Below are 12,709 nucleotides of genomic sequence, written 5' to 3' on the forward strand. Positions count from 1 at the left end.
TGCCTACAGAAAAATTTCAATACTAGGGTAGAAACACACACATACATAAAGAAGTCTATTAAAGAATGTTCACTATTCAAAATTCTCGCCAGGATCAACCTGGCCTACAGTAACAGTTCAGAATACAAACACTGTTGTTGAATACAGCTTTTGGTTTGACTCTCATGCATCAAAGAATGCACGTGTCATCTATTAAAAAAAAAAAAACATTTCAAGAGCCCTTTCTAAAGCTTTACTTTATAAACATTGTCAGAATGAACTGTTGATGGTTATTTCTTGTTTTACCCTGGCATACCATCTGTGCACAAACAGCACTACAGCTGGGAACAGACAGTAAAAAACACCTTCTGAAAAGGCAATCAGTAAAAAGTGAAAACTACAGTTTTCCCACCCATGACAAGGAAGCAGCACAGCAATGGATCTGTTCTTGTTCAACACAAGTGAGTGCAAGGTGAGCCAGAGGTTGAACACTGGATGGTAAAGTGACTTATTGGCTTTGTAGAGAATCCAGATTTTGTAAGTGGATTTTCCCATCTCGGATCAGGACATTTCTAGATATGGACTACATATTTCATGTGGTGAGGTTTGTTTGTTTGTTTGTTTTTAATGAGACATTTACTTTGCCACAGCACCTAAAGAAACACTCTAATGAACTGCATTGATTTCGCTGCCTTGTATACATTTATCAGTAGCAACCAGTGTCACTAAGTTAAAAATCTAGATCACAGATGCACACGAACAAAATACGAGGAGAAAATTAGACCGTTGTACTGCATCTATTTTTGCAATTCAGCCAGAAGAACAACCATTCATGCATCAAGTGGAGACTGTACAGCATATAGAAAACAGATGCAATTCCACACATACTGTATTTATAGTGCTATTGTACATTAAAAACCCTAAGTAAATTCCAGTAAGTGGAAATTTTCCATGCTGCTCTTATGGATAAGAGATTTCAAGCAGTGCAGGAACAGTTTTCTGATGTTATAAAACACTTGGACAATACTCAAATGTTGGAACATCAAATGCTTCTTTAATTCACAAATTTTGTAAGAAAAAAACACCTGCTAAGTGACGTCAGAATTCCAGTAGCAATATTCTCAGGGGAAAAAATGTCTGCAGAAATAGCTATCAGTTAAAATATTTGTATTTGTATAAATTATTGCATGTAAAGTATTCTGAAGGTATAAATAACAGTTTTGGCAATCCAGCTTCTTGTGCTGGTCACCAAATTCAGGAAGGTTATTTTGGTGCCATTTCAGTTCATGCAGGGTTCTTTGCATGCTGATCTAAATGGATATACCATTAATAATGGAAGTGTTGGCACTGTCATACCTAGAGTTATTGGTTCCAATAAGGAGCATATGCCTCTTGCAGAGACACTGAGGTCACCTTTGTCCCTGCAGGGACATCCATCACCTGGGCCCTGCAGCACAGAGGGACACACACACACACACACACACACACACCACAGAAGCCGTAGGACACTTACTTGTCACTGCAATGTTGATCTCTCCTGACCTGGGTGTCAGCTCCCCGTCCTGTGGCAGCTGTGACATGCCCGAGGTGCGCAGGGGCTCCAGGCTGAGGGAGCTGTCGGTGCCGAAGTCGCCGAGTGCCGAGCGCCTGCCGGCCGGCTGCCCCCGCGTCAGCCTCTCCATGTCGAAGGCGACGTTGTCTGTGCACGGCATATTGGGCTGGGGGAAAACACGGCCCCACGTCACACTGGGCAACGTTCTACAGGCAGCACACACACACATTGAATGGAACCACACACACACAGACCTTTTTCAGCCGCCGTGGCTGTCCTGGGGTCACACAGGAGAGAAACACATGAACGAGTAACTTCTACCTCTTGAAGAGGAGAAGGAAGAAGCAGAAGAAAGGATTGAGATACAAGGAAGGGACTCAAGTATGCTTGTACCATAGCCTATGTGTATGGTTTACCTGTAGGGTTTACCACAACCATGACAAACTCTGAATTCTGTACCCTCTTCTAAAAACCCAGGGATGTTATTAACTGTAAAAAAAAGTCATCCACAAAGTATCAGCTACTATTTCTTAAGGAATGTGCAAATTTGCGACCGACACAGCTAAAAATGGAGGCCTGATTATTCTCACCGTCTTGATTCAAAAGCCACTTTAGACAGTCTCTCCATATGTTCTTTTCTTACTCTGAAAAGAGCATCACTCCCACTTTTTAATTTTTTCCTCATACAGGAAAGATTAAAAAAATGTGCTTTGGGGTTTCGCTGCTATCCCTTTGTGAACTGGTCAATGAAAGCAGTCCTTGGGGATCCCATAAGACATGAGCTGCTTGAGGAAAACTCACTGGCCTTGGCTAGGGCAGGGCTTTTAATGTGCAAATTTAAGACTGCCTACAGGAAACCACAAGAACAAGAGATTCAGAGAGTAAATTTAACAAGGAATAGTTCAAAGGACTTGAGAAAAAGGAAGATTGCAGAGAATCTAGCATACTTCCAGTAGATAATTGTTATAAATGCAAAGATAACAATATATTCTCAACTACCAACCAGGGAAAGAAGGAAAAACAAGAAATCAGCATCAAAGAAATTTGTAAAAACCCCCAAATATTTTCGGAGTATGGGTACTGGAACACACTTCCCCCTCTCTCCCTGACAAATATTCTTCCTATTCTGTGTCTCAGACATGGGAAGAAGATGAGTTCACAACTGAGCAACTTACCACAATTCCCAGTGCCTTCAAAATGTTCAGTTTACACATTGGACATGTACAGTGCTCACTGAGCCATGGATCCACACAGACTTTGTGGAACACGTGCCTAGAAGAACAGAGAAGGCACGTACATAGTTTGCAAACAATTCTATTTTATACCATGAAAACTACTTAAACTTTTGGATAGCTGCTTTTTAAAAAATTTTAAAATACGTGCAATTCTTAGAATTGCCAGTATTCTGTGCTAATTGCAGAAATTACAAAAATAAATTAAAAAATATTGCTTATTGTTGTCACCCTTTACCAATAGTTCAATTAGGAGGAAACACTTGAAGATTTTTGTTCCCCCCTCACACCTCCCCCCTTTATTGTGAATATGAGTAGTAGATGGAAGGTAGAAGAACCAAGGTAATACCATTTCCACCATAACCTTCTCTACAGTCTTGTCTCAGTTTTGCTACAGAATCTGACCATAAACTTGGCAGGAAGAGCACATATCTATCACAAGTTAGCGGACCCACCCAAACACACTCCTGTTTGACTTTGAAAAGGCTTTCATAATTAACACATTGATGTAAAAAGGAAGCATTCTCTGCCATCAGTATTTCTTGATATCAAGAAGGAAAACACGTCCATCATCATACAGTTGTCATAAAAATAAAAGGAGAGGCAAACTGGGCTTTCAGAGGTGGAAAGGCAAATTTCGCTCCAACTTGCACCGCAGGGAACTCTGCAATAGGCAACAGTCTGAATTGCCTCCTACATTGCATTCAAAATCTTAGTCACATACATGAATATAAATCTAAGTGCTGGGATTGATATAAACCAGTATAACAAGAAAGGATTATGCAGAGACCAAAACAAGGTATTTAAATTAAAGATGTAAAGGAAATGCCCTCTTAGCTTTTCAAAAGGCAAAGAACTTTTCAGAGCATATTCATGGCAGGAATGGCTATCACTGCCTAAGACTGTCTACCCAATACAGCTTTAGCAAATACTCATAATAACCCAGTCTGAGTAACTGCCTGTGATAATTCCTATGATAAGAGCTGTGATCCTTCATTTCCAGTGGTGCTGACTGCAGAGCAAGAAGCCAGTAAGAGCAGGCACACCCAAACACGACAGACTGGTGATCATGACAAAGATCAGCAATTACAAAGGTTGCTTACTCAGCAAAGATCTGTGCTCAGGAGCCAGCAGGGAAAGGGGCAAGGGCAGAACAAGCAGGTCTTGCCATCTATTTGAGGCATCAGCCAGGTTTGGAAGAGGCGGTCAGGCATGCCCCCAAGGCAGCATAAAGCTGAGATCTGTTCCCTCCTTGCTCGGGTTACACTTGTTCTCTGTGCCTCACAAATCTCATAATGGAATCTGGAAGTTCTTTGCTCCCTATCCCTTTGGATTTTAAAACCAGACACCAAATGAGGCATGTTACCAGATAAGTCTCTTTTAAATCTCTCAAAAGCAATCGAAAGACCTCCTGAAACTGTTGAACAAGGCAAAAGACAGTATATAATTATTGTCTACGTTTGCTCAGGCTGATGGAGGGACTAAAGAACATCAACACAATGAAGTTCTAGGCAGCTAAGCAGGTATGTCCTACCTGTAGTAACTAAAGATGCAGAATTAGGCTGTAAAACAGTCAACAGAAGATGGACAGGCAGCAAAAGAATTTTGCTTATCTCTCCCAGATAATGCAGGAATAGAAATTTAGAGAACCTCAGTCACTTGGGTAGCCTGTGTCCTCTAGCAAGATGGCAATCACAAAAAACAGGGCATGTACAGGGCCTTCTGTTCAAACACCCAAAACAGACTCACTTCTATTATTATTAAGTCTTAATGCATTCTCTTTATTACTCACAAAACTACAGGAAACAATGTTTAGAAACTCTGGGTGATACATAATGGTTTGAAATATTCTGCAACATACGGAGATGCTATTTTTCTATGTTAGGCAAATTACGACTTCTATTTGCTTATGTTTTAAGTCTCTGGAGTCTGTTTTTTTAAAGGTAGAACAAACCTGAAAATTTAGTATTTTGGGCAAGAGCAGACATCAAGACTCCACAGAAGTATGAAAACAGCTTTATTATATCATTATTGGCTCATCAGTGCTGTAGAAGCACTCAGATCAAGTGATGCAGGCGACTGATATAGATGCCAACATGCATCCACTAAATATTATGGGTTATTTTAAAAAGTCATTAGCACTTTGATGTATTTATATCCACAGCCCAATTGTTTTTGTGACCTCCTAATTCTTTGCTTTTAGTTCCTAAATCTTCAAGGATGTTTATAAACGTGTTTCAAAGTGTGGTTCTCCAAAGGTTATTGATTTAGAAAACATGGCTCTGCCTACTACTTACACAGTTTCTCCACCTCTTAATAAGTTTGCTGATAGCACCATTGTGGCTCAGGCTCTGTCTGGATTTCTCTGTTTGCAAGAGTTAAAAAGCAGTTATACAGCAAGGACAACAGCAAAGAGGAACTATTTTAAAACCTCACCCTGACCAAGTAAGCCCTTGCAAATTCTGCTCTCACAAACCTCCTCCATCTTCCTATTTGTCATTGGAATTCCAAGACCATAAACGTGACGAGTTCCTAGCGAGATGCTCTTGGTCACGACAGCTGGTGACGTTCCCTCAGGAGGCACCCGCTGGGGACTCAGGTGTGACACAGCCTCTGCTGTTTCCCAGCCTCGGGCAGCCAGGCTGGCAGCACTGACAGAGTCTCCCATGCGGGCACAACTCCAGGCAGGTGACCTGCAGGTATTTTTCCACTCTCAGCACACCCAATCCAGCTGCCCTCCAGCTGGTAATAAACACCAGAACACCGACTCTTGTACAACAGGGCTTCTTTGCAGCATGTCGCAGGGGAGAAAGTGAGTCAGGAATCAGTTTTGGTGGAGTAAGGCCTCCAAATTCACGCATCACAAAAGGAGAAGGGTTGAATGATTTACAAGTGCTGTTTCCCTGGAGCTCACTACACTTCCCTGCTCTCAGTGCAGCATCCCACCAAAGGGACCTCTGCTGCTGCAAAGCAGGATGTTTGGCTACTGCTGGAGCCAGATGCTCTCCTGGCCCAGGGGTCCAAGGCACTGCAGGAAGCAGAAAGGATGCCATCAACACTCTATGGTAATTTGGTCTTAAAAAGAAAAAGGCAGCTATTTGCAGCAGCACAGAATCAAACATGAAAATCTGGGTTAGTTACTTTTGTCACTTTCCTCCTTGTTGCCCAGGACAGGAATTAAGACTCTGGCTCAAAAGCTATTTATTTTATAGTATTTACTACTCTTTCAATTCTTTTCCTACCGAGTTAATTCCTTCCTTCCTTGGCTGTCTTTATGCCCTTTCCAATGTCATTTCCTGCTCTTCTCTAACCTGTCACTTTTCTCTCCCCTTCCCTTATCTCTCACTAATCCTTCACACTTCCCACTCCTCACTTTTCACCTAGTGCCTGTTCAGCCTCTAGATGCAACTGTGTGATGGCAGAATAAAATTAACTGAATAAGGAAAACTGTCCATGAGGTTTGTCTTTTGCTAAGATGCCTCTCACATTTGCTTCCTCTACTTACTTTTCACTTACATAATGACATTCACAAAAGACACATTCCTCAAGCTTGGAAGTCTAAAACAGATGGCTGCTTGTCCCTCTGTGCACTAAAGCTATAGGTATGTCCACAGGCTGCTGGTACTGAACTTCTCTCTCTGAAGCACAAAATGAACTACAACAATGCAGTTGAATTTTGATCATTTTCACTTTAGTTTATTTTTAAATTGGCCACAATTTCCTGCACGTCACAAGACTTTACATGACCAGTGTGGTGTTTCGCTACAGAATTTTAGGTGCAACGTGCTCAGCTGCTGGTAGATTTTGCCTGCTGTGTGTCTGCCCAGACCAGATTCCTCTGCTGAAGCACAGTGTGACAGACCATACTTAACTGTGGAGAAAAACTGTGCTACTAAAGGGAAAGGCTACTTTTAAATTGATGAAAGCAGCAAAGATGTCACATGTCAGTGATTCCTACTGTCTAATGATTACAGCTTTCCCAACAAGCACAGTAAGAACAACTTCTAGCCTTTTATTTGCTTCCTCTTGATCAAGTAATTTTCTCCATGGCTTTCTTGCAATTTATTTTCTCATCTGGCTTAGAAACTCTCTTGTAGGCTTTGTTTTATTTTTTGTGTGCTGGTCCATTTTGAAATTTTTTTTTAAGTTAACACGGCATGCTGCACTAAAATGGAAAGTTGAAGCATGAGGAAGTAGAAAGGAGTTAAATCTCCATAACAAGATTTGGGGAGAAGCATCTCAGGTACTGAAGACTGAAAAATCTCACATGGAATCTGAAATTTATTGGGCCCATCTCTGAAGGTACTAGTTGGCTTTTCATCTACAAATATCAAAATGTCTTGTGGAAAGCATCCATCTCACTGTGTCTAGCCTAGATGGTTTTGCACTCAACTTAGAAGCTGGGCTGCAGCAAATGAAATGTGAGCTGTAAAAAAGTAGAAAGTGAACATAAAAGTTATCATACAGCCTTTGGCAGGAATGTAATCTGAGCCTTCGCTGACCTTACATTCTTGTGAAAAACAGAACAGAAAATGATCTGCACAAGAGCCTTGATCTCTCCTTTACATGGGAAACTGCACTGGGGTAGGTTGTGCTGAGGTGGCAGCCAGGTGCACCTGCATGCAGCTCCTCAAACAGCTGTAACCATCCCCGAGAGCCCAGAGCTTCCTGTCTGCAGGACTGTGGCTCAAAGGTGACTGAAGAAAAAGGACTTTTTTTAAAATTAAAAAAATAAATCAATGATCACCTTGTTTAAATGGTCTGTATTGTATCTGTGGATATCAGCAACACAGGGTAAATTTGGGAGAAAAGCCCCAAAAAAGGTCCCTCTGGGAAGCACAGAGGCAGTTGTTTAACTAAGGAAGTTGGCTTTTAATCCCAACTCTGCCTTGTGCTCAGTGGGAACAGCTGTTTTCCTATCAGGGAAGACTCATCCTCTCTTCACTGGCAAGGACCTCCTCCTGCCCATTGTTCAGTACCAAGAGAAAGGCACAGAGGAGTGGGAATTGTGACCTTTCATTCCTTGTCCTTGAGCCTCACAGCAGAACTACACAAGAGAAGCTTTCTTAAGAGGCAGTTCACAAAACAATCATCTCAGTGGTCCAAAACTGGTGTGCAGTTTCCAGAAGTTCCTCCTCTAATTTCTGAATAACCTTCTGAATATCATATCAAAAGAGCAGGGCTTCACCTATACAAGCTTCACCTGAGATTGCAATAAATGATGTAACTCTGAAATCTTTACACTTGGGAGTGTATTTTTCAGGGCAAGAGGACATCAACTTTGAGTAAAAATGACTGAATTGTAAAAATGAAACACACACAAATCCACATGACCAAAAGCTCCCAAATCTTCACAACCTAAACTCTTCTATTCCTGAATGTTTTAATGAGAGTCTCGAAATAATCTGTTGTAGGGTATTTTAGCTAAACAACACTGAGATTCTGAAACAGGTCATTGTTTCCTGCAGTCCAAGAGGTAAGGAACACAGAGAACAATAAACAGATTTAGATTTTTGGCTTCGGAAGTATAATGCACACATATTTTGATCAGATATAAAACAATGTTTTCCTTTTATGATGATGGAAATACCCTCCACATTAGAAGATACTCAAGCTACTCAGAACAGCCTGCAGGTGGATTTAGAAGACCAATAATGAGCTCTTATGTGCTGCTGCTGCTTGACTGGAGGTTTACTCCAACAAGACTTTGCTGCTTCTAGAGTATCATGCAAAACCACTTATGTACCAAGCACAAGTTAAATTACTGGATCTTGCTGCATATATACAACCTAATTTTCAAATGGATTTTATGCCTGAAGATGAGGAGAAAACTCTGCATTTCAGAACACAAGGGAAAGATGTCCTTGGTAATGCTTAATGCTCCCAAAATGTATGATTCATCAAAATCCACCACCAGGTGTAAAAGTATTTAAAAGCATCTCTCCAAGGGAACATGTCCCAAAACAACTCAAGAATGGAATTGGAATGGAAGCAAACTAAAAACCTGTAAATGTCAACACAATGCTATAAAAGGGGGAGGAAGCTGTTACATTTTAAGCAGTAGTGCAGAATCACCACCAAGTACAAATCTTCAGACACAAGCCAAGATCACACTGCATTGAAGAGACCAAAGGCAGATGACAGCACAGTGGCTGACTAATGTCAGGAGGTATGAAGGTTGCAAAGACTGCATTCCCACTCCCTACAGTTTCAGAAACCAGCAGCCAGTTGCACATCTACTGTGGAGAATACTGCAGCTCTACCTGGCTCGCCATACTGAAGGTTTTTGAGTTTGCCCATCTCTTGGTCTTTAAATCTGCACTCCACCACCTCACTGCAATCTCAATCACCAATATCTTTAATATAGTTCTGTTTAATCTCCATTGTCCTAACAGTGCCAGCACCCACCTTCACACCTTCTGGCACCATAGTCTAAAATAGAGTGGCTGTTATTAGGAGTGGAATAATCCAACAAATGCATTTGTGAATTACAATGCATCTATTACATGAAATGAAGCAAAAGAGCACCAAAAGAGAACGGTTTCCAAACAAAGCAACTTTATTATCTTACTTGCATGGCAAAATGCGAACAACATCGTTCTGCTTGTAACTCTCAATGCAGACAGCACAATGATCAAAGTCTGGGTCTGTTTCCTAAAATGAATAGAATGAGAATTCAAGTCAAGAGTTGAGGCTATGACAAATGTGAAAGTAGTTCTGACTAGTACATGAACTGCACTGTGCCAAGTGGCTGTTACTAAGTAATAAACCTAATGACTGGATTATTATATTCCAACATGACTTAAGCAAGAAAAGCATCTCATACATGCAAAACTCCCCTTTCTTGGAGCTGGTAAATCATCATTTGATACATAAGCTAAGTAAGGCCTAAGATGAATATTCAGTGAAATCGTTATAAAATATAGTGGAGATTTTCCTAGATTTCCTTTTCTTTACTTCCAGCTTAGAGCTAACATTTCTATTTTATTCAGGTTTTTTTTTGGTTTGTTTGTTTTGACAGAATAAGAATTCTGGGGCTTGTTTTTACACCTAGAACAAGCACATTTTACTTAGTGCAGAGCAAGCCCATATTTGTATCTGCTGCTTACTTACAGAATTATCATCATTCTTACCAAGATACAAATATGAGGATCACCGATTGACCAGCTTCTCTCTTTTCCGTTTTCCAGAAGTTATAATTTTTTAAAATTATATTTTAAAATATATTTTAAAATTCCAAATGAAAAAGGGGGGAACTTCATTTGTATATAGATATGGCATCAACTATACATACTCAAAATGTTTTGGGCCTATGACACAAAACAGGCTGTGCCTTCTCTTAGTTCAACTTCATTATTCTTTTTGATGCCAACCAGGTACAAGTCAAGACACTGAGACAGGGACCAGAGCAAGGCCACAGCTACTCCTGGGCTGCACACAGAGAATGCTGATGGCTTCTCTGAGGAAGAAAAGGTTTTTCCCAGTCTGTTCACCGGCACATGCACCTCATGCTGTCTCTACTGCAACCTACATAGCACTTGCCAGTCCTGAATTTATGCTGTCAAGACAACAGCACTGTTTTACATGGAAAGGTTCCTCTAATTTATATGTTCTCCAATTCCAGAAAAGATTTAGTGCAGTGGGCTGTTTTGAAATAGAACTACATAGGGGGGGGAGGAAGAACAGAAAGATATTTTCTCTGCCTTCTCTCTGGAAGCAAATTATCCTATCACTTCCTAATCTCCCACTGCTGATAGTGTTGATAAGAAAAAGGAATCACAATAAAAAGGCCCTAAGAAATAGTATTTAAAGAATCAAATCATAGCAAGAATTCCCCTGCCTTTTGAAAATTAAAGCCAAAAAATTAAGCAAGATCAAATGACTACTTCTTCCTTTCAGAATCAAAAATAAAGCAATACTGCTCACAAAAGCAGAAAAAGCTTAGGACATAACACACCATATATTTTAGTCTGTATACTAGCTAGAAACATTCTTGGAGTAACTTTGACTGAAATACTTGTTTATGCTCCCCCTTAACTTACTGAATAATCATATTTTACATAAGAGATTATCTTCAATTACCTGTCTTTTATATTTATTTTTCCTTTACAGAAGTTGCATATGATAAAGCTCTAAGCTTTAGAATTCAACATAAACAATGCCAGCCCTATGTACTCATGCCAGGACACCCTCCCAGTCACTCAGCACACAAAACCACCCTCAGTCACAGTTGCCAGATGGAGTGCAAATAGTATTTAAGCAAGAAAAACTTCTTTGAAATATACAGAATTACAGCACAAATCAAAACTAACAGTTACACGAAATATTGTGCCACAGGACAAAGTAAGGCTCCAACAAGGAAGGCAAAGTCATAAATCAGAAAACAGAAAGAAAAAACTGAGATTGTTTCCCAGAAAAAAATTAAACATGATGCTTAAGTTTATCATGTTGAAATCTGATTATTATACCTTATCACCCTTCTTTACAGTCCTGGTTGTCAATTTACCAATGGCTTTCTTGGCAGCATCTCCAAGACGACGCTAATAAAGTGACAGAGAAGAGAACACAAATTAACCCCGATAAACAAGCTTCATTAGTGTCCTTTATAATGACTTATTTGGACTCAATAATACCATTGCAATACACACTATGGCAGCAGGCCAACACATAAAACAAAATGCAAACACAGCAAGGCGCAGAGATTCGTCGAGAAGGAAAAACAGCCAACAGCTGAATCCTCAAATGCTCTCCACAGGCATGGGCATAAAACTCATGGATGGTATATAGAAGTCCACAGAAGTCAATCAACATTGATATGCAAAACTAATCAAACCCAAGTTGCAGGACAAAAGCTGAAGCAACGTCCCCTCCCAATGATTTCCATTATATTCTGTTCATACTGGTTTTTATTCAGTGTGCTGTAATATACTGCTAGTTCTCTTAGGCCTGAATTATTTTTATATTTCCTCTCTGAGCAGGCTGATCTTATTCTGAGATGCAAATGATCCTCCCAGTGTAACCTAGTTTCTCTCTTGCTATTACCCAAAACCACCAGGATCTCATAAAAGGAAAAAAAAAAAAAAAAGCTGGGTCACAAAATCTAAACAAGCCAATACAGACTTAAATAAAGCTGAAATTAATACTGGTTTGAAGATAACCTCAATCTGAACGCAGAGGCTGAATTATTTTTCTGCTGTTTGTGCTGTTTTATACCACCACAACCAGATGGAAGGAAGAAGCCTTTTCTGACATTCAAGTGCTGCTTCCTATGGAAATGCCCAGTTCCCAGCCAATAAAGAACAGCTGTTTGTCACTGTTTTCCCACTGGGGTCCCAGAGATGGGCACTGAATGAAACAAAGACCCTGCCATCTTCCTTCAGGGACATGAGACATCAGACTCGGTTTACAACTGACTTAAAAACCAGAAGTTACGTATTTCCTCTTTTTCCCTCCAACCTGTACTAAGCACTCTGCCTTTGAAAGGGATGGGCTGCTTCTGAGAATGCAGCTCTCAAAACCTCTCCTGCAGCCTGCAATAACTGTGAGGGGTTTTGTGCCCACCTTTTATAAAACTGAAACCCAAATCCTACATAAGGTGTGCCCCCTGTATCACACATTTCCCTGCATGCAAACTGCAATGAAAGTTGCTTTTATTTGGGAAACATAATGACCTCAGAAGTCTGTATCACAACTGACTGTACCTCTTATTCTAGAATTACATAAACACTTTTCTTCCTTGTGGTTTTCACAGAACAGCAGCTCTTATTTTATATTTTTTAGACCAAGGATTTGAAAAAAATCAGATACACAACCCCAGCTACTGAAGTACATCCATGTAGGAAGCACAGCATCAGAAGCAGAGCTGGGATGGGAAATTATATGCCTCCTAAAGTCAGAAATCTTACCCTAACTTCAATATGTGAGATTTTGGTCGATTTAAGCAGAT

General features: G+C 40.3%; 1 protein-coding gene across 3 annotated transcripts in view; it reads right to left on the bottom strand.

Annotated features, from left to right (window-relative positions):
- RNF130 (ring finger protein 130) overlaps window positions 1-12,709 on the bottom strand; it is a 55,348-nt gene that overhangs the window by 16,320 nt on the left and 26,319 nt on the right. For all 3 annotated transcript variants that reach the window (XM_066196877.1, XM_066196875.1, XM_066196876.1), the window contains 4 exons: window positions 11,232-11,303; window positions 9,335-9,417; window positions 2,707-2,803; window positions 1,493-1,697 (listed from right to left, as the gene is read on the bottom strand). In XM_066196877.1, coding sequence (XP_066052974.1) covers window positions 1,493-1,697; window positions 2,707-2,803; window positions 9,335-9,417; window positions 11,232-11,303 — 457 coding nt within the window. The remainder of the gene's footprint in view (window positions 1-1,492; window positions 1,698-2,706; window positions 2,804-9,334; window positions 9,418-11,231; window positions 11,304-12,709) is intronic.

This window comes from Chamaea fasciata, unplaced genomic scaffold (genome assembly GCF_029207755.1).
Source record: "Chamaea fasciata isolate MVZ Bird 193981 ecotype frontalis unplaced genomic scaffold, bChaFas1.0.hap1 SCAF_15, whole genome shotgun sequence".
Taxonomy (NCBI): domain Eukaryota; kingdom Metazoa; phylum Chordata; class Aves; order Passeriformes; family Sylviidae; genus Chamaea; species Chamaea fasciata.